We start from the raw sequence: 26577 nt of genomic DNA, 5'->3' as shown, positions 1-26577 counted from the left end.
GTTCACTGTTCTCCAACGGCCTCCACAGTCACCTGATCTACATCCAATAGAGCAGCCTTGGGATGTGGATGAATGGGAGATTCTCATCATGGATGTGCAACCAAAGAAATCTGCAGAAACTGCATGATGTTACGTGTCAATATGGTGCAAAATCTCTGGGAATGTTGTCTTGTTGAATCCATGAGCCAGTTTTGGAAGCAAAAGAGGTTAAACTCTGTACTTGCATGGCCTAATGAAGTGACCAGTGAATGTATTTAGAAAAGAGAACAAATGAAAGAGGTTCAGACAATGTTTGACAAATGTAGAACTACCCTTCAAATAGTGCTGTATTCCTCAAATCCAGTCCTCAGGCTCCGCTGCCTTGCATGTTTTAGACACGTTCCACCTCCAAAGCGCCTGAGTCAGACCGTTGAACTTCTTCAACAAGTTTTTTGCAGCCTGTTAACGAGCCCTTTATTTAATTCAGGTTTGTTAATGTAGGGTTGCCTATAAAACATGCAGGGCAGGGGCGCCTGAGGACCGGAATTGAGAAACACTGAAATAGTGTGAGTTGCTGATGCAATAGAAATTACAACATACAACCAGTTATGAACACTGTCCTAATGCACGGGTGTCAAACACCAGTCCTTGAGGGTCATCATCCTGCAGGTTTTTGTCGTTGTCCATGCTCCAACACACCTGATTAAAAGGAATGAATAAGTTGACAAGATGTTGTTGGATCCATCAGGTGTGTTGGTGCAGGGAAACAACAAAAACCCACTGGATACTGGCCCTAGAGGACTGGCGTTTGACATCCCTGTAACGCAACAATGCAACTTTGAGACACAGTTTTGGATTTTAGTCGCACATTGATTGATTTGATTCAAAAAGTTTATTTGAAAATAATGAAATCTAAAAACAAAAACAAGAAAAAACAATAGAAATAAAAGATGACAAAACGTTCAAAAGGACTGGGTAGAAGCACAAGTCTATATGTAATCTCACCCCGGTGATGAGCAATACAATATCAATAACAACAATATTAACCCATAGCAATACAAAAGTAGCAACCCAGTATATTAGTAATACCTGTATAGAAATAATAATAATAATGTAGGGAATGTTTTGCCACTGAGAACCTTCTCTGAAATAGTTCTTGTCAGTCAGCTTTATTCGAGCCACTGGCTGGAAAAGCACTGAGGTTGATGGAAGCAAAGAAGAGAGAAAGAGGAAGCCTGAAATAAAATGACTTTATGTTTACAAACCATCACCATCTTAGAATAATGGCATAGTAGGCTTTATCATTTTGTGTTTTAAAAGAAAAACAGAAAAGATTGATTTCTTTCAAGTAAAAACACTTTCCTTAAAAAGAAAAAAAACCAAACAAACTTGAGTATAAATAAAAGACAGATCATTATTTTAAGTGAATGACGATATGTGAACAAAAGAGAGGCGTAATCTCCACGGAGTCTCTGTTGTTACACTGCCATCTAGTGGACAATCACTTCCACACTTCCTCATTCAGCAGACATACACTGTGGGTGCTGCCAAGAATTTCTCCACATTCATTTGTCACCTTTAGACCACTAAATTAATCCACATAGGTCACATTTCTTTGCACATCACTGCTTATGTGTTTTTAAAAAAAAGTCTTTTCTTCTGTAGCACAAGCCTGCATCGACCATTTGTGGCCGAGGAGCAGGAGGAGGACGAGGAGGAGGAGAATTTTTCACCCCTGCACCCCTTCTGGACTCTGGTGTGGACCTCAGAGCAGTGAAGGCTCAGGCAGGGGAAGGTGACGAAGATGAAGAAGCTGGTGGTGGTTTTGCTTTGCCTGGTCCTGCTGACCGTTCCCGCAGGTAGGGCGTCCTCAGGCTGATATAAAACACCTTTCCCTTGTTTTTACAGCAGGATGGGAATTAGTATATTTCTACAATGAAGATTAATTCATGTCATTATCTGAAAATAAGTTATTTAGAATAGTTTTGCATGGTTTTTTTTCCTTGGTGGAGGAGCTGTAGCAAATTATTTATGTTGCTACATGTAAAGATAAAATAGTTTTATGCATGGAATGAGGTTAAATAGTCACTGACTGATGTGTATGTATAGAAAGAGATGTGTATATGTAAATATTTATGCTTTGTTGTGTTTAATGCTTTTAAATATGTGTTAGTATTGTGGTTTTGTTATTGTAGCCCCACCCTAATGGGCTGATCTTTTAAGGTTTGGCAGCAAGAGGGTATAAAAGCCTGCTGTTACTGTGTGGAATGTGATATTGGTCAGTGTCTGTATGCAATAAAGAGTTGTACTCATCTTTTGGTCAATAAAGCAGTCTCACGCCTTTTCATATCAATCATATGACCGACGGCTAACTGACACTACATTTTAAGTGAATCTTTTATCTTTAGAATTTGATTATTTTCAGAGTAATTCTTTAATGTTTTGCTTTAAACCAACATGAATCCCCTGGTTCGGTCACACATGAAGCTTTTTTTTATAATATAGCTGCAGAATCTTTGAGTGTTTTGCCACGTTGCAATGATGGCCCAGGAGTAACAGCAGCTCTGGCCTTGTGTTGACTGAACATGGTCAATTTTCACAGCACAGGAGGACAGACCCCCTCCCTCAACTGCTTGCTGGGATCACGTGCTGCACGGACTCGACTCCCTGGGGAGCGGGAACGATGAATGGGCACTTTGTTGCCTAGCCAGCCTCCTCACACAGGCCTGGGTTTGGAGAAAGGGGGACAGAGGCTCCTCACTCCGCAGAGGCCAGTGTGTTTGAGAGCAGCTCCCGTGGGGCTGGCGTTGGGGGGGGATAAATGGCCTCACATGGACACTAGCTAAACAGAGCAGGTCAGGCACGGCTCCGCAGCAGCAGGTAGAGGTGAGAGGTTTATTCATGGGTCTGAACACAGCTTTCAGTGGAAGGTTATTTGGATTAGCCAGCTGCCAAGAAAACATCTGTTATATTTATGGAAAAAGTCCAAATAAAAACAGGGAAAAGCTCAGACAGGGGTTGAACTTAGAGCATACAAACCAAGCTCCTGAGTCTGAGAAGGTAATTCAACACACACTGAATCACATCTGCATATCAGAAACTAAATAAAACAATGATCCTCTTTTCTGAGTCTCCTTTCTGCAGCAGCACACCGAGAATCAGTCGTATCACAGGACATTAAAAAAAAAAAGCAAACAAACTTATTTCTTCTTTTTCTATTTTTCTCCTCAGATGCCAACCCTGTCATCAAGGAGAGCTTTGCAAAGCAGCTGCTCCGCAGCAAGAGGCAGGACCGGCCCCTGAAGGCCGGCCACCCTGATGAGCCCATGAGGGTAAGGTCCACTCACAGCAGGAACAGACATTAATGATGAGATTTATCTGAAAACATTGACTTTACTGCGTAACGTTGTGACGTTTAAGTGTTTATCAGCGCTACAAAAGCAACAACACTGTGTGGCTTTCCGCCTTTAGAGAGGCATTTAAGCTTTTCCTTTAAGTAAATATACTTTTTTATCAACAACCTAAATACGTCTTTGTGTGAATAGTTTCCCGGTTCAATTATTTAGGGGGAAATAAAACATGCGAAAGCGTGGAGACACCTCGTATTTCGTCATTACTTGGTTTCAATCAGTCAGACTTTCTTATTATCTGATTTTTTTCTTTGTTAAGTGACTTAACACAAGCTTATGAGCAGATGAAACATATTACAGACTCTTAACTCAAAGGGTGAACCGGTGTTTGCAAAGAACCCATTTCATATTGGATGTTTGGGATTTATCAGAGATGCAGATAAATAAATGGGAACAAATTGTCAAGTAAAGATGATGATAACATGGTTTGACAGGAAATAGTTCTGTTGCTGCAACGAGATGATTAAAACTTGGCTCATCTCCATGCACGGTGTGTAACTACCAAGCTGGCGAAGCAGAGGACAAAGCAGGAAGTGTTTGGCCTAATAAATGATCTATAGTAGATTAACAATATCTGAAAGTGATGTCCTTCAGAAATAGAAAAAATCCAGCGAAGACCTGACACGGGACCAGAAAGATGCATCTGGACCTTCAGTTCATCCATCTGTTAGCCAAAGCCTTATCAGAAAGGCTTTCCATGGAAGCTCAAGGCTTTTCTCTACATTCATCCAACCATTCTTATGAAGCCAAAGGAAGGAAAAGAGGAAGAAAAGGCTGAGGAATGCCGAATGACACCAGAACTGGAATGAAAATCAGTGGTAACAGGTCTGATGAAGAGATGAATTCTCTCCAAAGCCTGAACATCAACATCACTGCAGCAGGAAGAATCTGCACACAGAACAAGCCAGAACAAAAGGCTGAAACATCCAAAAGAAAGCTTCAGCACATAAAGCACAAAAGGCAACTCAAGATGTTTTTGGGTTTTTTTTTTTGTTTGTTTTTTTGCAGCACCCTACATGTTAAAACCACATATATTGAAAAACACTTTATTAATCCCCCAAAGGGAAATTCAATTAAACATCCATTCCCTACGACTTATTCAGGGTGAGGTCAGGGGGCAGCGGCCCAAGCAGAAGCTGACTCTCCCTTCTTCAGGCTCCAGAGGCATTCCCTGGCCAAACTATAATCTCTCACCTCCCAGTTCTCTACAGCCAGCATGATAACTGAACTTTACTCGTATTTCTTGAAGTGTTTTCACAAATCTTTGATATTCTTTATAGTTTTCCTTGAAGTGCTTATAAATAAATATATAAATACATGATCTTTTTTTATTATTATTATAAAGGTATAAAGATAATCAGTGACTTTTAACATTTTTGGGGTTTTTTTGTTTTTGTTTTTGTTTTTTTTTAACTCGTGCACCTCTTCAACCAGATGAGCAATGTTCCTTAAAAAGTCCAAACTGGTTGAGTGAAAAAACAAAGATGCATTTTAAAACATGGTTGTAAAATGACAACAGAAGAAAACTAGTGTATTTGTTGTCACTCCTCTAGAACTTTGTATTTCCACCTTCTTCCAGAAAGCTTTTCAAAGACATTTCATCCCCTCAGATCTTTCTTTAGCGTTCATATCATCATATTGCAAAGTGGACGTCAGTCCTCAGATCTCTGGAAGACTGACACAGGTCTTTATCTTAAAAAAAATCCCTTTATTTACCATCATTCACCTTTCTCTCTGTTCATACCATTTCTCCTGCTGGTGATAAAACATCCCCTCAGCATGATGCTGCCACCGCCATGCTTCACGTATTTTCCTTGATGTCCAAAAAGTTCAGTTTTACTCTCATCTGACCAGAAAACTTCCTTTTGTTTGTTTGGTAATCCTCCCACATTTTTTTTAATAAACTCATCAGTAAGCAATCTTTTTATTTTCTTGGCCAGTCTTCAGTAAAGCCCAGTTTGTAGTGTCGCTGTAGATCCAGCAGTTTCCACTGTCTTCCAGGTTGTGTCTTAGTTCAGTGGTTTTTCATCCAGGTCCTCAGTCACCACTGCTCTGCATGTTTACTCCTACATAGATGATTCTGATTAATAAACGTCCTCATCAGGTTTTTCACAGCCTATGAGCCATTCATTTCATACAGGTGTGTTAAAGTAGCGTGACTTCTAAACCTTGCAGGGTAGGGGGTCCTGGGGACCCGGTTTAAGAAACGCTGTCTTAGTTGTGTCTCTGATTAACAATCACCTTGCCTGGTCTGTGATCATTGATGAAGAGGCTGCCTTCTGTTGTGGTGCCATGTAGTTTCTATTTGATTGTGTGATTAATTGTGCTCAGTGGGATTTGTTTATTTATTTATTTAATTTATTTACACAAACCTTATTCTACCTCTCCAAATCTAAGTTTTGGACCTGTTTGAAGCTCTTCTTTCTTTTCAAGGTGCCTCTTGAGTGATAGTATTTATGGTTTTTAGACTCAGAATAGATGTGAGCTCAACTGGCACTTTTGACTGGACGCAAGTTATTTAATTAAAATGATTTCTGAAAGTTTTTGGTCACAGCAGATCTTATTCAGATGCTTTTTGGCAAAGAGTATAAATGCATATGCACTTTTTTTCCCCTGATTTTAAACATCACTTCAGAAATAAGCAGTAGTTTTCTCAGGGAGTTGGATACTATGTTAGCCCCTGAGCACTTGCACTTAGCCTACTGTATACTAATTTGTCATTTCAGACATGATTCTAATCAGACCAGAGCCCCCAGAAACTATAAATGCCAAAAACATATACACTTTATACTAATGATGGAAGTAAGCTCGGCTTTCTGTTTTTTTCTGTTGCTTTGATACAAGTTGTTGCGTGTGTACATCTTTATCTGCACTCATCTCTGTAAATTCACTTTCTGCTTAGTGGAGACAGAATTGTTTCAGTCTGAGTCATTTATTTTCCTCTCTGCACATAGTTTCATTCTTGCAAATGTGGCAACTTTTTTTTTCTATTCTCCTGTCTTCTATCTTCTGTCTTGTAGCTTAAATAATAACTTCTTTTCTCAGGAGCATCTGCTCCACATGCAGGCTCTGGATCAAAGGGCTCAGGAGACCAACCTGGAGAACTGGTTGAATCCTCACTGCCCCCCACGTTGTGACAGGAACTATGGACACCCAGTCTAAGGTTGATCAAGGTCACCACAAGTCTCCCACTTTCACTTTCAGTCCAAAATTCAAACAGTTCATGAAGCAAAGCTGTTTGCCCTTTTCAACATTAAAACACAACAATTGGCTTTTGATTGAGATTTAGCACCAACACAGGCCTTCACATTTACACACACACACACACACACACACACACACACACACACACACACACACACACACATATATGTATATATATATATATATATATATATATATATATATATATATATATATATATATATATATATATATATATATATATATATATATATAAAGATATATATATATATATATATATATATATATATATATATATATATATATATATATATATATATATATATATATATATATATATGCCAAAACCTCTATGTTAAAGTGTCATTTTCTTTTTTACTTCTTTTTTTTTTTTTTTTTTAGATTCATCAGCACTTTTTTGCACAACAACTCTTATTAGTTAGAACACAAACCTTGTTCATCTGAAAATGTATTTACCTGCAGCTGAATAAAATCTGCAGAATGTCAAGTTTTACTGATAAATTAACACTTTGGCCGTAAGCTTTGAAAACAGTTCCTCATACACACACATAAATACACACACACACACACACACACATATAAATATAAATATATATATATATATATATATATATATATATATATATATACATACTATTTTTTTTATGTTTTTTTAAAATAGATCTGCAGATTGATGTCATTGTGTCTTTTTCTTTGTTTGCAGGAAATGACCAGAAGTGGCTGAACATGGACAGTAGCAACATTTAAAGGAAGAAACGTCCTTCTTTTCTGTTTCCTCTGATGTCCACACGAAGGGCATGCAGAGAGTGTCATCTTGTAAAAGCTGGTAGTTTGTAGCGATTTCTTCATTTGTTTTATTTTTTGTGTAGCAGGTAGTTTCTTTTCTTTTTTTTTCCTTTTGTTTTTTTTGTGTGTAACAGTGAAATTTATTACAGCCAAAAATAAAATAACAACTTACGTAACACTGTGTCATTTATATTTTAATTTGTGTATTTATTTGGCACCACGGTGGTGGGATGGTTAACAAGAAGTGCCGCATTTTGGCTCAGAGGGGCCACCGAGCGCGCATTCATGGTTCTCCAGTCAAAGAAGAAAGAGGGGAATAAATAAATAATAAATAAAGGACGTTTGGGAACCCTCTCTGTCCTAAAACTGGGTTCTGTCATTGTTTCTTTTCACGGTAAATAAACAACGGTTTGTTTTGACTGATCTGATTTTCTCTGATAAAGAAGAAGAAAAAAGCGCAAAGCCGCTGCTCGGGCCCATGAAAATGTGCCACCGAGCTTCACGCGTTGAAAATATTCTCACCTATTCATAGATACTCCCACATATGTTGATCACAGAAAGCTCGGAGACACCATCATTAAATCTACTGCTTCATAATGATAAAAAATACACGGCTTACATGGAAAAATGCTCCGTTTTTAGAGATACAGACGTAAATGAAAACCAGGACAACTTGGCTAAAACAAAACTGATGTATCGGGGACTTTTCATGTATTTTTCTACATTAAACTTAACGAAACCTGCTAAAAAGCTTATTCTAAACATAAACTGTGGGGGGGGGGGGGGGGGGGGGGGGGGGGGGGGGGGGGGAAGAGGAGCGCTAAATACTTTAAATCTGCAGGAGTGTGAGCTTTGATTTCAGCAAAACGTCCTCCTTTATCTTTTAAAATAGAACATTTCGTCACAGATGTTTTATTACAATTTAGGTCCATTTTGTTTGCTATTTGCAGAGTAAACAAGCCAGATGAACTTCATATCCTCATTAAAGTGCCGAGGTAAAAAGTGAACAAAACACACAGAAAATGAGAAATTAACATGGTTTATTGAAAAGCCTCTAAAAAGCAGTCAACTTATCCTGGTACATCAAAGCTTCATGAACATTTCTATGAAAATGTAAAATATAGAAAATTAATGGAAAAAGTAGTTAAATGCACCTCGGGAAAACTTTTGAATTTATTATTAATTTATAATTAGAAATGTTAGAGACCTTACAAAACTCTTGAGAAAAACTCCGTCTTTGAAGACAAACACACACGTATATAATTTTTAATACCTCTGAAGTCAAAGTGCTTTAGTTAATTTTAAATATGAGTCCCCTTGAACTGAACAGGACCAGTCAGTCTAATTGGTTCAAATGACAAAAATATTTGATCCATTCGCCTTATTTAATAACTTTGACTCACTTTTCACAGTGTACAAGCTTGAGTCCAGCTGGTAAAAGAAGAGCAAAGAAAAATTATTTTTGTTAGTTATAATTGCAAAATAGTGAAATTCACCATCTCAATATAGGAAGTGGCCACCTGCAAAGGAAACATGCAGCTCATGTTCACCAATGCATAATGTGAAACGGACTTCATTTAATTTGGTCAACACATTAAATATCTGCCCAACTTTATATATATTTATATGTATATACATATGCACACAAAGTAATCTGCTTTTATACATCACATACAAAACAGCTTTGCTTAATAAATCACACTATATCATAAACTTCCGAATCATTCTGATGCAAATCGAGCAAAGACTTGATCAAGAATCATCTTTTGTCTTTGAAGAAGCCCTTGGAAGTGCTACTCTCCTTTATGGTGACAGTCAGGAAGTTGGTGGTCACGTCCGTCACCAGGATTTTTTCCACGTTGCTGAGAGACGGCCTCCACGTCACTTTGTCCAAGTCGTCGTCGAGGCGCGTCGGAGACGGCCTGTCCAGAAAGTACGGCTTTTCCATCTGTGGGAGCGTTGTGGGTCGACTCAGGCTGCGACTCGTTTTGGAGTGGTGCTTGAAGAGCGCAGGTACCGAGTAGCCGGGGTTATCCTTAGTCCTGTGTGTGTCCAAGTCTGTTCTGAGAGGATGCAGGCTGCTGTCTGAGTACAGCTGTTTGTAGACGCTCCCGCGGTTCTGCGAGTGGTGATGGTGGTAGTGGTGGTGATGGTGGTGGTGGTGTTTGTGACTGTGACCCTGGTTCTCTGGATGTCTGTGATCCAACTTGACCAGCCTCATCTCTTCACCTGCCTGGAACTTGGCGAGCTTGTGAGCGCCATGGCTCGCCTGTTCCTCCGATTTCCTCTTGTGGGGGACAGAGATGACAGGGCCGCAGCCTCCGTCCTGAAAGCGGGGCTTTGGCTTCGGCCCTCTCTTTTTGGGTATGTGGATTAGTCGGTCGGAAGTCTGGTGCTCGCGGGTGCTCAGTTCAGGCTGTCGAACACGTACGCTTTCTCCGCGGTTTACAGTGCTTGGTGGGAAGATGGTGGGGACGACAGCTCTCAGGCCCTCTCTGGCCCTGGGGGTGACAACTGGCTCCGGGGTTGGGTAGGTGATGTGCATCCCTCTGACTGCCTCACTCCTGAACTCATAGGACTTAGATTTAACTTTAGCTTGTGCCTAGAAAAAAAAAAAAAAAAAGAAATTAGACAGAAATTTAGAGGAAAACCATTCAGAAATTAAACTATTCTGACATGTTTTTTAATTATTAGATGACTTCAAGTACCTGCAGATACAATGAATCAGCATCTATATAACACAATGTTTATCATTCTATTGCAAATTATTGCACTGACACCAATTACATTTATAGTAATATAGTAATATTATACTACAGCCATGTCAGCAGAGATAGGCATATTTAGCAGAAAAATCACTCATTTAACAAATTTTCAAAATGTTTAAAAAACAGACATCAGGTTTTGATGTTTCTGTATATCAGGTTGCTGTATCTTAAATTAAAATCTATTTATTTACAGATATCAGGCTGCAATTGAAGAGGTACAAAACCCTCTCAGCATAGAAGTTAGTCAGCAACTGTTTGCTTGCTGTCCCAAGCTGTCACCACATCCCCATTTGCAAATGACAAAGCTGAAAACACCCAGTTACGGGTGAGCTGTTTCCAATATGCATAATAAACACCATTTCAGAAACTTGCGTTTCAAAAGGAGAGATGAAAAACCACGAAGGGAAAACACTGTGTACATGAGGTTCATATGGCTGCATGAACACAGGAGTCGCACTGACACTGTATGAAATGTAAACATTCAACACAATAATATTAATGTAGCGCTGCTATATTCACCTTTAGCAGAAACGTCTTGGGTTTCGGTCCTCTCTTTTTGGGTCCATACAGCTCCCTTTCACGCTCCCTGTGAAAAAAAAACCCCAAGACACTCTTCTTTTATTTTTTTTATTTCAAGCGTCACGGGAGCAAAGTGCACCGAGAGCCGCACACTTATTAGACTTGTTTACATCCACAGACTGAGCCTGTAAAGGCCAAACATCTCACCTCTGCTCAAAAGCGACAAACAGCCGGGAGTCCAGGATATTTTCCTCCGGTTCCCAAGTGCTGTATCTGTAAAGTAGAAACATGAAATCAGACAGAAGACAGTGATGTATCTGTAAAGTAAAAACATGAAACCAGACAGGAGATAACCCATTTGTAAAGTAAAAACATGAAACAGAAGATAAGAAAACCTGTGCTGTATCTGTAAAGTAAAAACATGAAATCAGACAGCGCGGTGCGGACTCTCCGCTGCATTAGCCCGCGAGCTAAACCCCTCGCGCTCCGCTTTAATCCCGCTAGCTCTGCCCAGCTAATCTCAGCTACAACCAAGACACCACAGCAGCAGCGGCGGGTTGAAAACATGCAGTAGCGGCGATCCAGCGGGACTTACTTGGGAGACCATCCTTTCCATTTCACCAGGTATTCAATCCGACCCTGGAAGCCGAAAGAAACAGAAAAAAGACTGCGTTAGCTTGCAGGGTAACAGCACAGTGGTGGGATTTTTTTTTTTGCCTTGTTTTCGACTCTCTCTGAGAAACAAGCCTGTTACATGTCCTGCTTACCTTCCTTATCCTCCGCTTGATGATCGATTCGGCAGCAAACACCCTCTCCCCGACGGCAGACAGCTCCATGTTTGCTCCAGTGCTACCTACCTTTATCTTTGTGGGCGCTAGCAGGGCAGATTGTCGTTTCCAGTCCCAGCCACTCTGAATTCCCGACAGACCATAATACTCCAGAACAGAAAGAACGTCAGCGTTGCTAGGCAACCGCAGTCGGTGGAACCTCAGCTGAAACACCCATTGGCTCAGCCGTTGCTACGTGCCTGGGTTGCTAAGTGAGGGGAGGAGTTTCAGATTGGTGAATTCTTACGGGGAGGAGGGATGGTGGCTATTTTACCCGCGAAATGAGTGAATCATCTCGCGCAAGTTGTGTGATATGTATGTAAAACACACGTGGCATCAAAGCGGTGTGGTTATATGATTTACACGGTGTCCTTTCGGAAACATTGACACGTGGGACCTACGACGATTCGGCTAGATTTATAGCCTAAAGACACTTCAAATATCGACCATCTCAGGCTGACAGGTGTCAAAACCCAGTCCTTGATGGCCAGTATCCGGCTGGTTTTTGTTTTTTCCCCTCCACCAACACACTTGATTCAAATCAAATGGATCCAGCAGCTTCTTATCAACCTTTATGAATTTCTCAGGTGCGTTGGAGCATGGAGACAACAAAAACCTATAGGAAACCGGCCCCCAAGGACTGGAATTTGACGCCTGTGGACTAAATAAACACTGAGGGTGATTGTTACATTGGTTATTATGAACGCAAGCGAGATAACAGGACAATCTTCAACTTCAAAGTTAATCACTCGTCGGATGAAAGCCAGTCTGTGGGATTTCCGTCAATCTGATGGTTTATAAAATGCTCAGATCACCAAATATTTTAATATTCCACTTGAAAACAAATGAAGAGGAAGAAGAAATATGAGCGAATTTTACGCTTTTTTTTCATTATAGGAAGGATCCGATAACACTAATCCATTAGCCTCATCTCTGATCAGGATGTAGGGGAAACAAAGAAAAATATTTAAACGTAATTTATTAAAAGTCTCCCCGTGGTTTATTTTTAATTTTTAAAAAATGTTTTAATACATAACACAAAGTTATTTGCATCTTCATAAATAAATTTGTTGTTTTGGAACATTGTTTTAAACCTGCCGATGTAAACAAAAGCAAAGCAAATGTCATAAATTTAAAAATAAAAATGGCCTGGCCTTAATTTTATCAAATTAAATAAAATAAACTTTTTGTCTGATTTTTAGGATAATTACCTTTTGGGTTATTTTCCTTTTAAAATTTTAATTTAATTTAATTTAATTTAATTTAATTTAATTTAATTTAATTTAATTTTAAAATGAGTCGGGTGTTTTTTTTTTAAAGGTCAAGTTTTTACCCTTTGAAATAAATACGAAACTGAATAACAGCGACAGACGCCAACTCGAAGTTATCAGGCAGATATAATAGCTGCTTTTAAGATATCAGTAGAAAATATATAAAATACACTGGAAGCAATGAAGAAAAGAAGAAGAATAGACGTATTGGTTTATTTGTTATATAATGTAACTTCGACTCACAAACTTTTGGCCGAATACCTCTATCCTCTTTGGAAAAAAGGTTGCGCTGCTATCTTGTCACTGTTTACCTGAAGGCCTTTGACTGAGAGTTCAATTGCAAACACTAAAGCTAAAATGCAAATCTTCCACACAAATCATCACACAAGATTCATACATGTAGCCTTACTGAATCCTGACAACGACAAATGCAAAACAACCGACACACAAACCCAACTCATCCATGACAGAGTAAGCGCAACCCAACCATATCAGCAGTCTGTATGCGCCACGTGCACGTTTTCTATAAACATATAATCACTTAAAACTTTAATCAGTATAAATACCTTTTTTTTTCTCGCAAGTGAACTTTTACAAGGTTGTACATACAATCACCAGGACATACAGTGGTTTCTTATCGTGTGATTATGACATGGTTTTGGATAAACTTCCTAAATTGGGAAACCCAGTTTTTCCACACGATCCCTGCTCAGTCAGAAGCCTGAATCCCAGAATTAAAGTGCTTTAATGAATTCTGATAACATTTGAGAACTTACTGTGTGGTGTCACTCTGAAAAACTAAGAAAAGAAGGAAGTATGGTTTATAAATCTGTTCACTGGTTGCATATTTGAGCTATGATCGTGTGATCTGTCCAGATTTAATGTTTTCTGTTAAAGCTTTGTTTGCCAAACAGGACGCGTTTTTAGAGTTGAGCGTACATGAAGCTGCTGCGTGTACGCGTCCAGATCCACTTAAAAATCCAAAAACATTTCATGGAATAGCTAATACTTCAATACTTGTTCGAAGCTCTGTCTTTATACGGCTCAATTCAATGACTTGACCCTCAATATGTCATTATAAAAATATCCAGAGCGGCATAATAAACTGGAAACTCTCCCGTCCTCACACTGATGGTTACTGGCAGCATCTTTCAGTTCTTCAGATAAACACTGAAAGGTAAGTATACTTATACTGCAATATCTATCTATCTATCTATCTATCTATCTATCTATCTATCTATATATATATATATATATATATATATATATATATATATATATATATATATATATATATATATATATATATATATATATATACATATACTATTTTGTGTTTTTTAAAATAGATCTGCAGATTGAGGTCATTATGACTTTTTCTTTGTTTGCAGGAAATGATCAGAAGCCTATACATTAGGCTATATATAAAATTTCCAGTCAGCTAGCGATAGTGAATTTTCGTCTCACACCGGGCATTTATAACAAAAGTAAGAAAGTAAATACATTGTTTTGTTTTGTTTTTATACCGTAATTCACAATAGTTTTATACAAAGTCCACCAATCACCGCAGCTATCTGATAGGATGACAAAGTGGCTTCTTCAATGAAAACTTCGCATTCAAGCAGAAACTTTATGGCTCATTTAGATAAGTTTAGGGTTGGGATATGGTGATGCTTTTTTACAGGAACACTTTTAGATAAAATTTTACATTTGAATTATATCATTATTAAATTATTATATGTAGCAAAATCTTTAGACCAAACTAGGCCATCAATGAGGGCCTTCAATTCATCTTCTGCTCATTACTTTCTATTTGAGCACTAAATCCTCCAGGAACCGTACTACTTTTCCAGCTTAATTTTTTAAATGGACTCATAATAATTTAACCTAGAGATTTTTTTTCTTTTTTTTCTTTAGGCTGCTCCTACTTTGTTATTGTTTCCCCGTGCAACAAGGGCTGTGAGTATTGGATTTAAATTATTTCTTTTTATTTCCAGACAAATGAAGCTTACTCCGACTCATTCATTTCTTTTACAGCGACCAGCGGCAATGAACCGGCCCACAGCTTTATTCCATATCAAATGTAGCCTATTGTAAAGGCACTCCGGAATATCTATAAAACAAATTAAATAAACAAATGGGTCAAATATATATATATTTTTTAAAAAGTCTGAAAGTTCGCATTTGATCTCCCCCTTTGCCCTCAATGTGCTGAAAGAGAGTTTGCAGAGAACCGGAGTGTCAGTCTGTCATAAGCTTTACAAACCAACCCGGTCATCTTTTACTCATTTGTAGTAGGCTACTGTCAAGACAATACATATATTAACAGGCAACTCGCAGGGCGGGATAATGATGGCAGCAAATAAAACAATCCTAAGAAAACCTGCAGGCGTGGCGACTCACACTGCAAGGTTATTAGGGGTCATTTACCTTACAGACAAATACACAGACAAAGGCCACATCACCTCCTTGGTGGAGGTAAAAATGGCTACAAACTGTTTAGAAATGTCCTCATTAAAGCACAAATGCACGGAAAGTCGGACGGGTTTTGTTCAGTCTTTTATTCTCTTTGGGTGTTTAATTAAAGACAAGAGTTGCATATTTATCAAACGCGCCTTATTTAATCAGACATGACATAAAAACTTACATTGGAAGGGTCTGTTTTTGTGAAAGACTCTTCAGATGGAGATTTATTGTGGAGCTGTTGGCTCCATGCGCAGATAATATCAGCCTGCCTTCGCACCCCCACGCTAGGCCTGTTTATTATGCTGCTATTTTCATCAGTAGATTATGATCTTGTGTTTCCGGCCGATTTTTTTTTTTTTTTTTTTTTTTTTTTAGCGCACTAAGAACAAAGTGTCAGCGCACCCAGAAGGGCGCAGCTCAGAGTCTGGATACGATTGGTCTCGGCGCGCCTGCAGTGCAGCACCGCTGCCGCGTTAAAACATCATTGGTTGGCTTGTATCTGGGCAAGACGCGCGCTCTCCGGCGCCGGAACAGGCAGGAAACACCGTCTGCGACGTGCAACGCGAAGGTAGACTACTAATACATGAAATGCAGCTGAAAGGAAAGAAGCAAGGCATGGATGCAGCATCCTGCACCTCTGTTCAGTAAAAGAGAAGATGTTCTGCACTTAATTGTGGAACGATTTAAAGCAGAAGTGGCGATTATACAGTGAAAGAAATGGAATTTCTTTTCCAAAAACAAACCACTCTTTGGGTTCTCAGGACGGTGTGTGTTTTTTTTTAAAGCAGTTATTTGCTCTTAATAGTATAATTATGGATAATTATCGAAACTAACAGAAGACAAGGCGCTCATTGGATTCAAACTGCACCCGGCTTCTTACAATACTGCAGTAACACACAGGAGATTTACCAAGGCCAACACTTAAACTACATGAAGTTCTCACTGAGTCCAGCTCCAGCATAAACAGGGTCAGTCAACTCCCACAACACTGGACGGATGGACAGTTAATGCACCAGTCCCCAATTAAATCCAATTAAAACAAAACTTGAATAAAGAAAACACCTATCCTGACTGTTGCTGAGTTGCATGTTGACTGATATTCCTTACAGGTTGTCCCTTCATACATCCATACATTCACATATCGTGACCTTTCAGGTTTTTACTAAACTTTAAGTCTTTGGATCAAACGTGCTCATCCGCTCCAGTTTTCTGTACAGTTTTCTCTTATAATGTACACATTTATTACGAGCCTGACCTCGCATTTCTAAAGTTCTCAATTTTTAAATTTTTAAAAAAAAATCTTATTTAGCTTCAGACTACAAAATATTGATCCAAAAATAATTTAATCCCAAACATTCATCGTGCAGTTCAGCTAAAAATGACCATCTCAAGTTTAAACTATTACAACAAACTAGGGAGATGTGCGTAAAATGCTGCGTTTGGGTGACGGTGCAGAAATGTTTGAGCTTCCTATAGCTCCATTATCAGTGCATAAATGCGGAAAAAGACAGAAGGCCTTCTTTGCACTCCGACTTATGGCATTTTGGCTCTAAGTTTACATCGTTTTCATTTTAAAGGAGAGCGCTGCGTCATTGTGTTAGTGAGCCAGCTGTATGGGCCTATATGAAGCAGGGATGACCGCGGAAATTCTGCTTAATTAAAGAGGTGACAGGAGAAGGAACAAGTCATTACCAGTTTGATTGGTTACCACAAACAACTTAAATGTCGGTGGCTTCATTTTTGTTCGCCTGGTAATGACGCATGAATTTTCTGTGCAGAAATGACTGTCGGCTTCAGCTCCAACTTTTCCGCGCTGTCTCTGGCTGTAAAAGCAACCAAGCGCTTGGAGGCGACGCGTCAGCAGACAGGGCATGGACCTGACCGAGGACAGCCATTTTCTATGTCGCTGCTCGCACTAATGCGCACAGAAAGCAGCTTTCCAGGCGAGCTGGAGAGAAGGGAAATGGTCGAAGGCTGCCATCTCGGTTGTCCAAATACGACGCTTCTTCCGAAGATTTCCCTGCAGGCTAAAACAGGCACACATGACAGACACCGATGTTTTTCAGGGAGGATTTGCAAGAGCTTCGCATCGTTTAAAGCGCGCTGCTCTTACAGAAACACAACCTTGCGTGTCCTTATTTGCGTGCATGAAATGTGAGACGCTGGAAACTGGAAATGATAGCTGCGTTGTGTAATTTAAGCAGAACAAATAGGTCAAAGAAAAATCTGTTGGCTTCAGAGTTTCAGGGCGCTGGCTGGATTCACCTGACACAAACAGCTGTTCCATGTTCAGGCCAAAAGAAGAACTTTTGGATTTCTGAAGCCTTTCCATAAAACACTGACTGTGTCTGTACCTCCCGAGTAAACTGGACTTATGAATGGCAAACAGTATTGTTTTGTTGTTAAATAAAATATGAGCTTCTTAATCTTTTAACTCAAACTGATTTTAGTTTAAGATGGTTGTAAACTTGATCCTTTAGACCACAGGTGTCAAACTCCAGTCCTCGAGTATGCTGCAGGTTTTTGTTATTTCCATGCTCCAACACACCTAACTGAAATTCATAAAGAGGTTGACAAGAAGCTGCTGGATCCATCTGATGTGAATCAGCTGTGTTGGTAAAGGCAAACAACAAAAACCTGCCGGATGCCGGCCCTCGAGGACTGGAGTTTTACACCCCTGGAGACAAGCTGCCACCTGCCCAATGGGAAGGAGATGGATAAAAACTTTCCATATTCATGTAAAGCAGGCCTGAAGTAGTGCAACAAAATGACACATACTGGCCTTGGTGGCCTTTAAACGCCTCAAACAGTGGGCATCATTTGAGAAAAAAAACAAAAAACAATTTAAAAGAAATATCCAAAATGAATGAAGCATTGCTTGAGATTAATAAAGTTCATGTGGATGTTCATGGTATCTAAGGACATCTCAGGACCCGGGAGAATGTATTCAGTGTAAAAAAAAATGTGTCTGTTACCACGCACGATTAAATTGCAGTAAAACAGCAGAAATCTGAAATTTACATCCTCATCTGCATGTTTTTCTTCCTGTGTGCCAGAAGATAACACCATGCTCACATTGATTCCACTTCATAAAGTTGCTATTGATCATGCCTGAACATCAAAAATCTAAATCTAAATTGTAAATAATACACTTCCAGTCTTGTTCTGGGTCTTCAATTTAAAAGAAACACTTATCTTCTTTTATTTAGTTTTTCTAGTGATTGCCTTTCATTCTTTTCAGCCCAGACAGAAAGGGGTTAATGCAATCTGTGCTCCAGACCTCACCCAACTGTAGCTAGAACCATGCACAGATTTAGCCTCTCCAGTTATTAAAGATCATCACTGTAGCTTCAGTTTTTCTCCTGAAATGCTCACCTCTCACGAGATTTTCTTTTATCAGAATCAACAAGTACAAAAAAAATAAGAAGCAGACCAATCAGATTCACTTATAAACAGGTTTTATTATTGCAAAATCATACGAAACCTTCAGCTTTCAGTATGGACATTTCTGCTCCTGTAGTCAGAGCGGCTTAATGCACCTCAGAACAGATGGTGCCAAAAGGGATTTTATTTAACAAAATTTGGCATGTGTGACATGAAATGTGCTTTTTTTTTCTTTTTACACTTTAACTACTGATGTTTTACAAACTATGTCAAGACAAGCCCACAGAGTCCCGTGGCTGTGCAGCTTTATGGAAGATAAAGGCCTGCTGGTAGTGCTTATCTGGCAGATGACGGAGCTCAACTTGCAGATTTATGACTTTATACTCGACTGAAAGAAGTTCTCATGAACAAAACCATTTTCGGTTTTAATGGAGGTGAGTTGTGCTCAAGATGCATGACCTAAAACACAGCAAACGGAGAGCAGATGACAAGAGCAAACACATATGGAGAAGAGTCACTTTCTTTCTTTTCCACGACACGGATATTTATTGACAGAAAAGGTGCTTCATTTATCTTTATCTGCTTGTCTAAGCATGCCTAATGGCGTGGCCTTTCCAAGCAGCACACATCCCCCATAACGACACACACACACTCGTTCACTCAGACCAGGACACAGTGTCATTTACCTTGATTCAATATAGTCTCTTCTTCCTTACAAAATTCTCCCTAAAAGCCTACATTTGTCTGACATTTTCTGCTATGTAGACGGTCGAGTAGGAATCAAATTACATCCATAGAAAAGTGAAGGATATTTACAAAAGTAAGTGCATCTTCAAGAAGATCTCAGTGTTTTTGATTTTGGGAAGTTTAAACAATTTTAATCTGAGTTTGAAAAAGCTGAAATGAGATATTCAACGCAATAAAATCTTCAGAATTATCAAGTCAGACTTATAAGTAGAAATTTGCAAAAAGGAAATAAGCCTTTATATATATATTTATATATAAATCTGAGCTTTACAAAATGAAAACATCAAAAGGTTCATTTGTACATTCAAGCATCCAGAGATACAAATATATGTATCATATACATTTATACAGTTGGTTCTCAGCGGTGTTATGCTGATATGTATTCCTTGAATGTCACCGTGAGGCAGTTTGCAGTGATGTCTGTGATGACTATATTCCCAAGGAAAGGCTGGAAAGCTGGATGACTTTCCTTTTCGTTTCTCTGTTCCAGGTTAAAGTCAGACAGCGAGTCAGCTTTTTCCTCCTCTGCAGGTGTGTGTGTTTCAGTCTGAGTCTCAGATTCTGTTTGAGAGTTTTTCTGGGTGTGTGTTTCGTCCACTGGAGGCGTTAGCACCTCCGCTTGGGCGTGTGTCTCAGAAGACGTAGACCTTGACTTGACGATGCTTAAGTCCATAGGTTCCTCCTGGTCTACGTACCCGCAGTCCTGCAGACTCTGCTGTCCGTTTTGGTGAACGCTGATGCTTTGAGAGGGTGAGGCAGCTGTGTTCGGAGCACTCAAAAACCTCTTACCGCTGCCGTGTTCCTCACCATCCGCATCATAAAAGTGTCGCTTCGGTCCTTGGAAGCCACCTTGGCTTCCTTTCTTGCTGAGCGGTGAAGGAGCTCCCCTCTCAGAAAGCAGGGTGAGTGGATTAGGACTGCTTGTCAGTTGCAGAGGCTGATCTGCTGGAAGCTGCCCCTGACCCTTGACCTCATCGTGTTTACCCTGTTCTGTCACAGTGGGCTCTGTTTGCGGGGACTGTTGCTTTTCTTTGGGAGAATCTCCTTTCAATCCCAAACTGAGCACAGCAGGATTGTCTTTTGGGTGTTTTTTAAATCCATTCATGAGGCCAAGTTGTTTGACAAGCTTCATCTTCTCCAGGTGCTTCTCCATGCTGCTGTCCCTTCCTTGTGGCGGCTTGTCAGCCGTTTCCGACTCGCCATTTTTAATTTTAGCCGTTTGCATCCCATTTTCCATGTACTTGCTCATGACAATAACAATCCGCCCGTTCTTGTTTTTGTTCTTGACGATCTTTAGCTTGCTGCTGCTCACGCCGTTGGACTGTGTCGACGTGTCCTCGGTAGCTTTCCCCTTCTCTGGCTCTTTGTGCCCGTTCAGATCCGCTGGAAGTTTCTTCAGCTCCATGTTGATATCCTTCACTTTCGTCAGACAACCCGAGTCTTTGTCCCGAACCCACTTTTGCTGCAGCACCGGAGGCAGGTTATATCCCTTGTTAGGCACCTCTGGAGCTTTCACCTCCCGGGGTTTAGCAAACACAGGCTCGTGCACCTTGATGTCTGGCTGGTAGTGGTGATGCTTCTTGCTGTTGAGCTGGTAGTAGAACTTCTTCCCGTTGGCCTGCTGTTCCGCTTCCCGCTCCATGCACAGCGGCTGGTACTGGTGGTGCTTCTTGCTGTTCAGTTGGTACTGCTGGGCCTGGGGACGGAGCATCTGGATAGGGCTGGACTTCTGACAGCTCTCGTCATCCCGGGACGCCTCCTGCAGGTCCGCCAAAATGCTGGACCTCCGGGCAAAGGAAGGCACCTGGGAAACAAGTAACAAAGTTAGTAAAGCTGTACAAGCTACGTCCACATGACACGAACAACCGAGTTTTATCTGGTGTTTGAATAAAACCCTGGAAAACAGGGCTCTCTTCTAAGCAGGGAACTTGATTGATGACTTTTCTCCTACAGTATCTAAGCATGTGTCCATGTCGGGGGAGAAAGACTAAAAGCCGAGCTTTCATTGGGCTTATGAGCTGCAATGAATACGCTGAGTTTGGAATGTGTGGAGGGGCTCTTCTGAGGCCCCAATAAGAGCACGGTTTATTTCAGGGGCCTTGAGTCCATGTTCACACAGCCCTCCTACAGATCTGAGCCACCACAGTGACATTTCAAAGTGTCTCCTGTGGCTGTGACCTCAGCTCGAAGGAATGCCGCTGGTTGCTTTGTGTGCCATCATTGACTTTATCCCATGTGTTACCACCAACACCCTCCCGAGAGGAACAAAAGCAGTCCACTGAGGGGATCGCTCAGGCTTTTGGACCCTTGATCGATGTGCTAAACGGACGATTTAGCTACAACCTCACCTTCAGAGAACCTGAGCCTCAGATTTCTGTAAAATCTATCACGACACAGAAAGTCAATTAAAAAATTAGGCAAGATTAAAAACATCTTGTCCACTTCGAAGGAGCTTGTAAGTCAAAAAGAGGTCTGAGCAGGAGGACATCCTGAACCCTCTCAGATAGGCTGTCTTGTTATTTCAGGAACTTTCTTCAGGAACAGTTCTCCAGACTTCCTTAAGAAAGCTTTTCTTTGGATGTTTCTACATTGTGTTCCAGATTCTGTCCAGATGCTGCTTCAGTAACACTAAGGTCCGGGTTCTGGGGAGGTTTCAATCCTCCATTGGACATGTTGCCTCTGGTTCACTCCAGTTCTTGTCATATGGTCTGTTTTCCATCCTTAACAACGGTTTCCTGACAGCCATCCTTCCATGGACACCATTTCTGATGAAGAAAATGGATCAACTGATGCTCCAGATGCATCTCTCAGGTCCTGGTTCAGGTCTTCTGGTGGATTCATTCTGGTGGACATCACTTCGGGTCTTCCTAATCTACTGTAGATGATTCTGTTGGCTTCTCCATTCTGGTTTTGCCTGGTTTCTTCAACTGTTTTAAAGTCACTACACACCATGCTAACATGCCAAGTTCCTCTAGCAACAATACTGTTTTCTGGCAGACAAACTGTGTCATCATCACTAGCAGCCTGTCACAAAGACATGGTTCACTCCTATTTTTAAGGTGCATCTCTGCTCAGTGCTTTTCCACACTTTACTTTTCCCCTTTATAATTTAAATATTTATATAAATCACTTGTTTTGTCCTCCACTTTGTCAGTTCCCTCTAACATTTGAAGGACATACTGTGCACTGAAATATGCAAAGTTTTCAGCAAACAGCTCAGTGGGAATCCCCCTTTTTTTTGCCACATAAGTGCTATTTTCATCTGGTAAACTGTTAAATTTGATGATTTTCATAAATGTGATAAAGAAATGAGAACAAACGATGTCTTTGTGACGGGTTGCTGGTAACAAAGCTTTAATATCCTGTTTAAAAATTGGTTCTTAGCCAAGTTATTTGTAGTGTAAATATAACACTGGTTCTTCCCATCAGTCAGGTGCATTTTCATACTTAAATCATTCGTTGAACAGCGCTAAATAAAAAAACACACTATCATTCCATTGCAAGTGGCCTGGTATGAGGACTACCTTGGAAAAAGCTGGAAGCGCCTTCAGAAAGTCTGAAAAACTGTTGCTCAAGACCTCTTAAGAAAAAGTTTGAAGACCTGGAAAGCCAAGTATTAAATAAGAAGTGGTTTGTTGCATTTACATAGTAAATATAGCGTCTGCTATGACTGGAATAACATCTCATGGTGACATCAGTGTTTGCTGATCATGCAAAACCTATCAAAGCATTTTTTAGTGCGACAACTTCACGGATGAGCTTATTTAAAATATCATTAGCCCCCTTGGTAAATCAGCATAGTTTCTAAAACCTAAGAAGCTAAATTTTTTATTCTGGATTTTCTGCTGCAGCTGCAAATAACAAAGGAAAAAGAAAAAAGAAAAGAGGAATATTCTCCAACCTGAACCAGAAGGTGTTTTGGTTTGGGTCCTCGCTTACGATATCCCATCAGCTGCTCCTGATGTTCTCTGTGGGAGAGGAAAACAGCAGCCAATCAGTGAGCACATCTCACAGAGACAAGTCACTGTTGCGTAGCAACACAGCGTCATGGGTGTCCTCCTCAGGCTCATCCAGGAAAAAGCTAAACCCACACTGAAAGTTGCAGTCAGTTTCTGGTGAAAATAGCCAATCACCAGGCAAACACCTGACTTCTTTCCAAGGCTTATTCACACAGAAATCCACGTTTAATACCTTATTACACTCGTCTTTAACAATGACTACAAATTAGATCCATTGCTTCCTAAATAACATAATCCTGTTTAATGTATCTATCTATGTCCAACATAAAAGGCAAATCCCCCCAACTTCCCTTAGTGTTTTCCCTGTCTCCATACAAGTCTGTTTAAGGCAGTAACTCAATACCGCAGACAGAAGTGATGTCAGATTCCTCCCCCACACGCCTCCCCTCACATCTAATTACAATGACGACTCCGTGTATTTTCATAGCCTGGCATTCAGACGATTCGGCTCCCCAGAGAGACGGGCAATTAGTTTCAATAGAGAGACAGAGATAATTGCAAAAACAGACGCAGAGTGATGTCGATGTTTTGCTTTAACGTGTGACCTGCGCTTTAAAGGTTGCTGCAGGCAAAGGCTGAGAGAAAAACCTGTGACAGTTTAACACGCTGTGAATTTCAGATATTCAATTAAACCGTCCTGCACCTGTGGAGGGAAGCGTTTTAGCAATCAGCCCAAATAAGTTCCTCCAGTTTAAACTTTTTTTGTTGTTGTTGGGTTTTCTTATTGTAATGTACAAACTGGACTATTAGTCATCTATGATTTGCTCTGTAAAGCCCGACTTCACTGTTGCACCTCTGTTACATCATGAGCTCTGAGTTTAGGCCTCTGTCATGCAGAATGATGTAATTAGCAGAATTTGACACTAGACTTGTGTCACATGATCCTAAGGATGTGTTTACTCCACGTTTGACTTCAAGGTGCGCACATGCAGGCTGAAGCTATGGCTGGATGGCCGGACAGCGAGCAGCACTTTGCCACAGGGTCAGCTCGAAAATATTTATCCAATAGAAAAGTCAAGATGCTAAACTTTTACAACACAGTAGCTAAATCCTAAAATAAACATGACAATAATAAACATTTAAGCACTGCTGTTAAAAAAATGAGCTTATCGTGGATGGCCATTACTAAATAACTAAGATAGCATATAATGTTTGCCCAATCAGCCATAGTTGCTTTGGCCTACATGTGTCAAAGTGACTGCTAATCCAGGGGTGAGAGCAGCTGCCAAAACATAGCTACATATCCAGCAGACATGGCCCAAATCTACATTTTCTTTAGGTCTTTGGTCCATGCAAGGCCCCAAACAAACAAAAAAAAAGTCACCATGTGACATATGGGGCCACATCTGGCCCACATAACACTTAACCAGTATCATTAATGAGCTATGAATGTACAAAGTACCCAGATTAGGTTGAAATGTGTCTGCTAGCTTGGTGCAAAGTTGAAAACGATCAACGGAGAGATGCCAAGAACTAAAAGTGTAAGAAATCCTACATTAAAACCTGCCTGGTTTTGTTACGCTGAAGGCTTCTTTAGCTGTCAAACTAGTTCATTTAACTCTAAACCTCTAAACCTACCTGTCTTGGAAAGCATCAAGCAGCCTTGGGTCCAGAATGTTTTCCTCTGGTTCCCATGTGTTGTATCTATCCAGAGAGGAGAGAGAAAACAGAGAAGACATGCTGGCTTTGAGAAGTGGCTGACACAGACAGGCACCGACCGGCTGTAGCTGGATTCTCTAAACTCATGAGATTAGCCCCTAATTTAATCTATGATTTGCAACCCCCCCCCCAAAAAAACACAGCTCTTGCTGCAGGTTTGTACATGTGTAAACACGACAGTCGTCCCCTCCTGTGAACGCATATGTAATAAATATTGGGCAACTTTGCCGCGCGGAAATAAAAGGGAGGATACAGCAAGCCTCCCTGCGAGTCCAGATCCACAGTGTTCAATTATAGACGTGTCCTCCTTTAATTGGCACGCTGGGGATTGCATACATAGTAAACCGCATCCATCATCGGAGCCAAAGCAAGAACGCGCAACCGCCCAGCGGCGCGCGCACACGCTCACCTCGCGCTCACTTGTGTTTTGAATGTTTGTGTCATTATGTTGAGCTGAGAGGCAGGCTTACCTTGGAGACCATCCTCTCCACTTGACCAGATACTCAACTCTCCCCTGCGAAGGAGAGACATAATGAGCGTAGTGATACTTTCATCACCTCACAACAATTCTACACACAGAGAAAAAGCAGTTCGCTAAAAAAGGTCAAACAGAAACCAGAGAGAAACCTGCTTCTACCTCAAACGCAAATGGGTAAAAATATCCCTCAGTGCTCTCATGACAAACCTTTCTGCTGCGTTTCTTCTCGATGCTCTCCACCGCAAAGACGTGCTCTCCTGCGGCGGGTAGCTCCATTTTCTCACACCACACAGAAAGCTCGTGCGCTTTTATTTATTTATTTTTTGTCTCCGGACACCTTCTCCTCGCTCTCAGGTCGCTTCTTCCACTTTCCTGCCTGACGTGAAACGCAAGGTCTCCCGCCTCCTCCTGGTTTCACTGCACCGCTTGCCTCGGGTTCCCTCTCGGACTGGCTCTGCAGACCAGCTCTGCAGCCAGAAAACACTTCACGCAAATCACCGTTTGCGTGACGTCGCGCGGGGGAAGGTGATGGGGGCGGGATGTTTCCCGTGCTGCTTTCAGGGGTTGTCGGGAAAAATGTAATCACGACTTCAAAGTGAAGACAACAGCTGCTGTGACGTTGGCAGTATTGATTATTTTTCACCAGCGAGAAATCCCGTCAAATAAAAACACAAATTTACACTTTTCTTTGTCTTTGATTTTCTGATGGTGCACAAACATCATCTTAAATGTCGTGTTGTGCGTTGTGTCCAAGTTTGTGCAACTTATTAGAGATTGCAGGAAGAAAGTCATTCTTCCATCACAGTGTCATATTTAGACAATAAATAACTTTCATTCTTCCACCACAGGCTGCCAATTACATAGACAACACAGCCATAAATCACGTACATAGTTTACATTTTGATCAGCAAATTTGTTCTTCCTTTGATATTTTACAACATGCCATGCTTTTGGTTGGATTAATTAAGCTTTTTAGGATTTCATCTTTGTCATTTTGTGTTTTGTTTGGGATGTTTGAAGGTGCTCGTTTTAGTTTTAG

General features: G+C 40.5%; 3 protein-coding genes across 3 annotated transcripts; 1 reads left to right on the top strand and 2 right to left on the bottom strand.

Annotated features, from left to right (window-relative positions):
• Positions 1 to 1783: 1783 nt before the first annotated feature.
• cUnh17orf67 (chromosome Un C17orf67 homolog) lies at positions 1784 to 6551 on the top strand (the record flags this gene model as incomplete). The annotated part of the gene is made up of 3 exons (XM_079262012.1): positions 1784 to 1838; positions 3211 to 3311; positions 6435 to 6551. The coding sequence occupies 3 exons, from the start codon at positions 1784 to 1786 to the stop codon at positions 6549 to 6551; spliced, it is 273 nt and encodes a 90-aa protein (XP_079118138.1).
• Positions 6552 to 8560: 2009 nt separating this feature from the next.
• On the bottom strand, positions 8561 to 11601 carry cbx8b (chromobox homolog 8b). The gene is made up of 5 exons (XM_079264812.1): positions 11455 to 11601; positions 11283 to 11326; positions 10895 to 10960; positions 10688 to 10754; positions 8561 to 10002 (listed from the first exon to the last, which is right to left on the bottom strand). The coding sequence occupies exons 1-5, from the start codon at positions 11521 to 11523 to the stop codon at positions 9160 to 9162; spliced, it is 1089 nt and encodes a 362-aa protein (XP_079120938.1). The 5' UTR covers positions 11524 to 11601; the 3' UTR covers positions 8561 to 9159.
• Positions 11602 to 19749: 8148 nt separating this feature from the next.
• Positions 19750 to 25898, bottom strand: LOC306774631 (E3 SUMO-protein ligase CBX4-like; the record flags this gene model as incomplete). Its single annotated transcript, XM_079264767.1, has 5 exons — positions 25746 to 25898; positions 25531 to 25574; positions 24980 to 25045; positions 23284 to 23350; positions 19750 to 21186 (listed from the first exon to the last, which is right to left on the bottom strand). The coding sequence occupies exons 1-5, from the start codon at positions 25812 to 25814 to the stop codon at positions 19750 to 19752; spliced, it is 1683 nt and encodes a 560-aa protein (XP_079120893.1). The 5' UTR covers positions 25815 to 25898.
• Positions 25899 to 26577: the final 679 nt, after the last annotated feature.

Source organism: Telmatherina bonti, assembly GCF_933228915.1.
Source record: "Telmatherina bonti genome assembly, chromosome: 3".
Classification (NCBI taxonomy): Eukaryota; Metazoa; Chordata; class Actinopteri; order Atheriniformes; family Telmatherinidae; genus Telmatherina; species Telmatherina bonti.
Note: the sequence above shows the minus strand (reverse complement) of the source record. Positions and strands in the feature narration are given on the sequence as shown.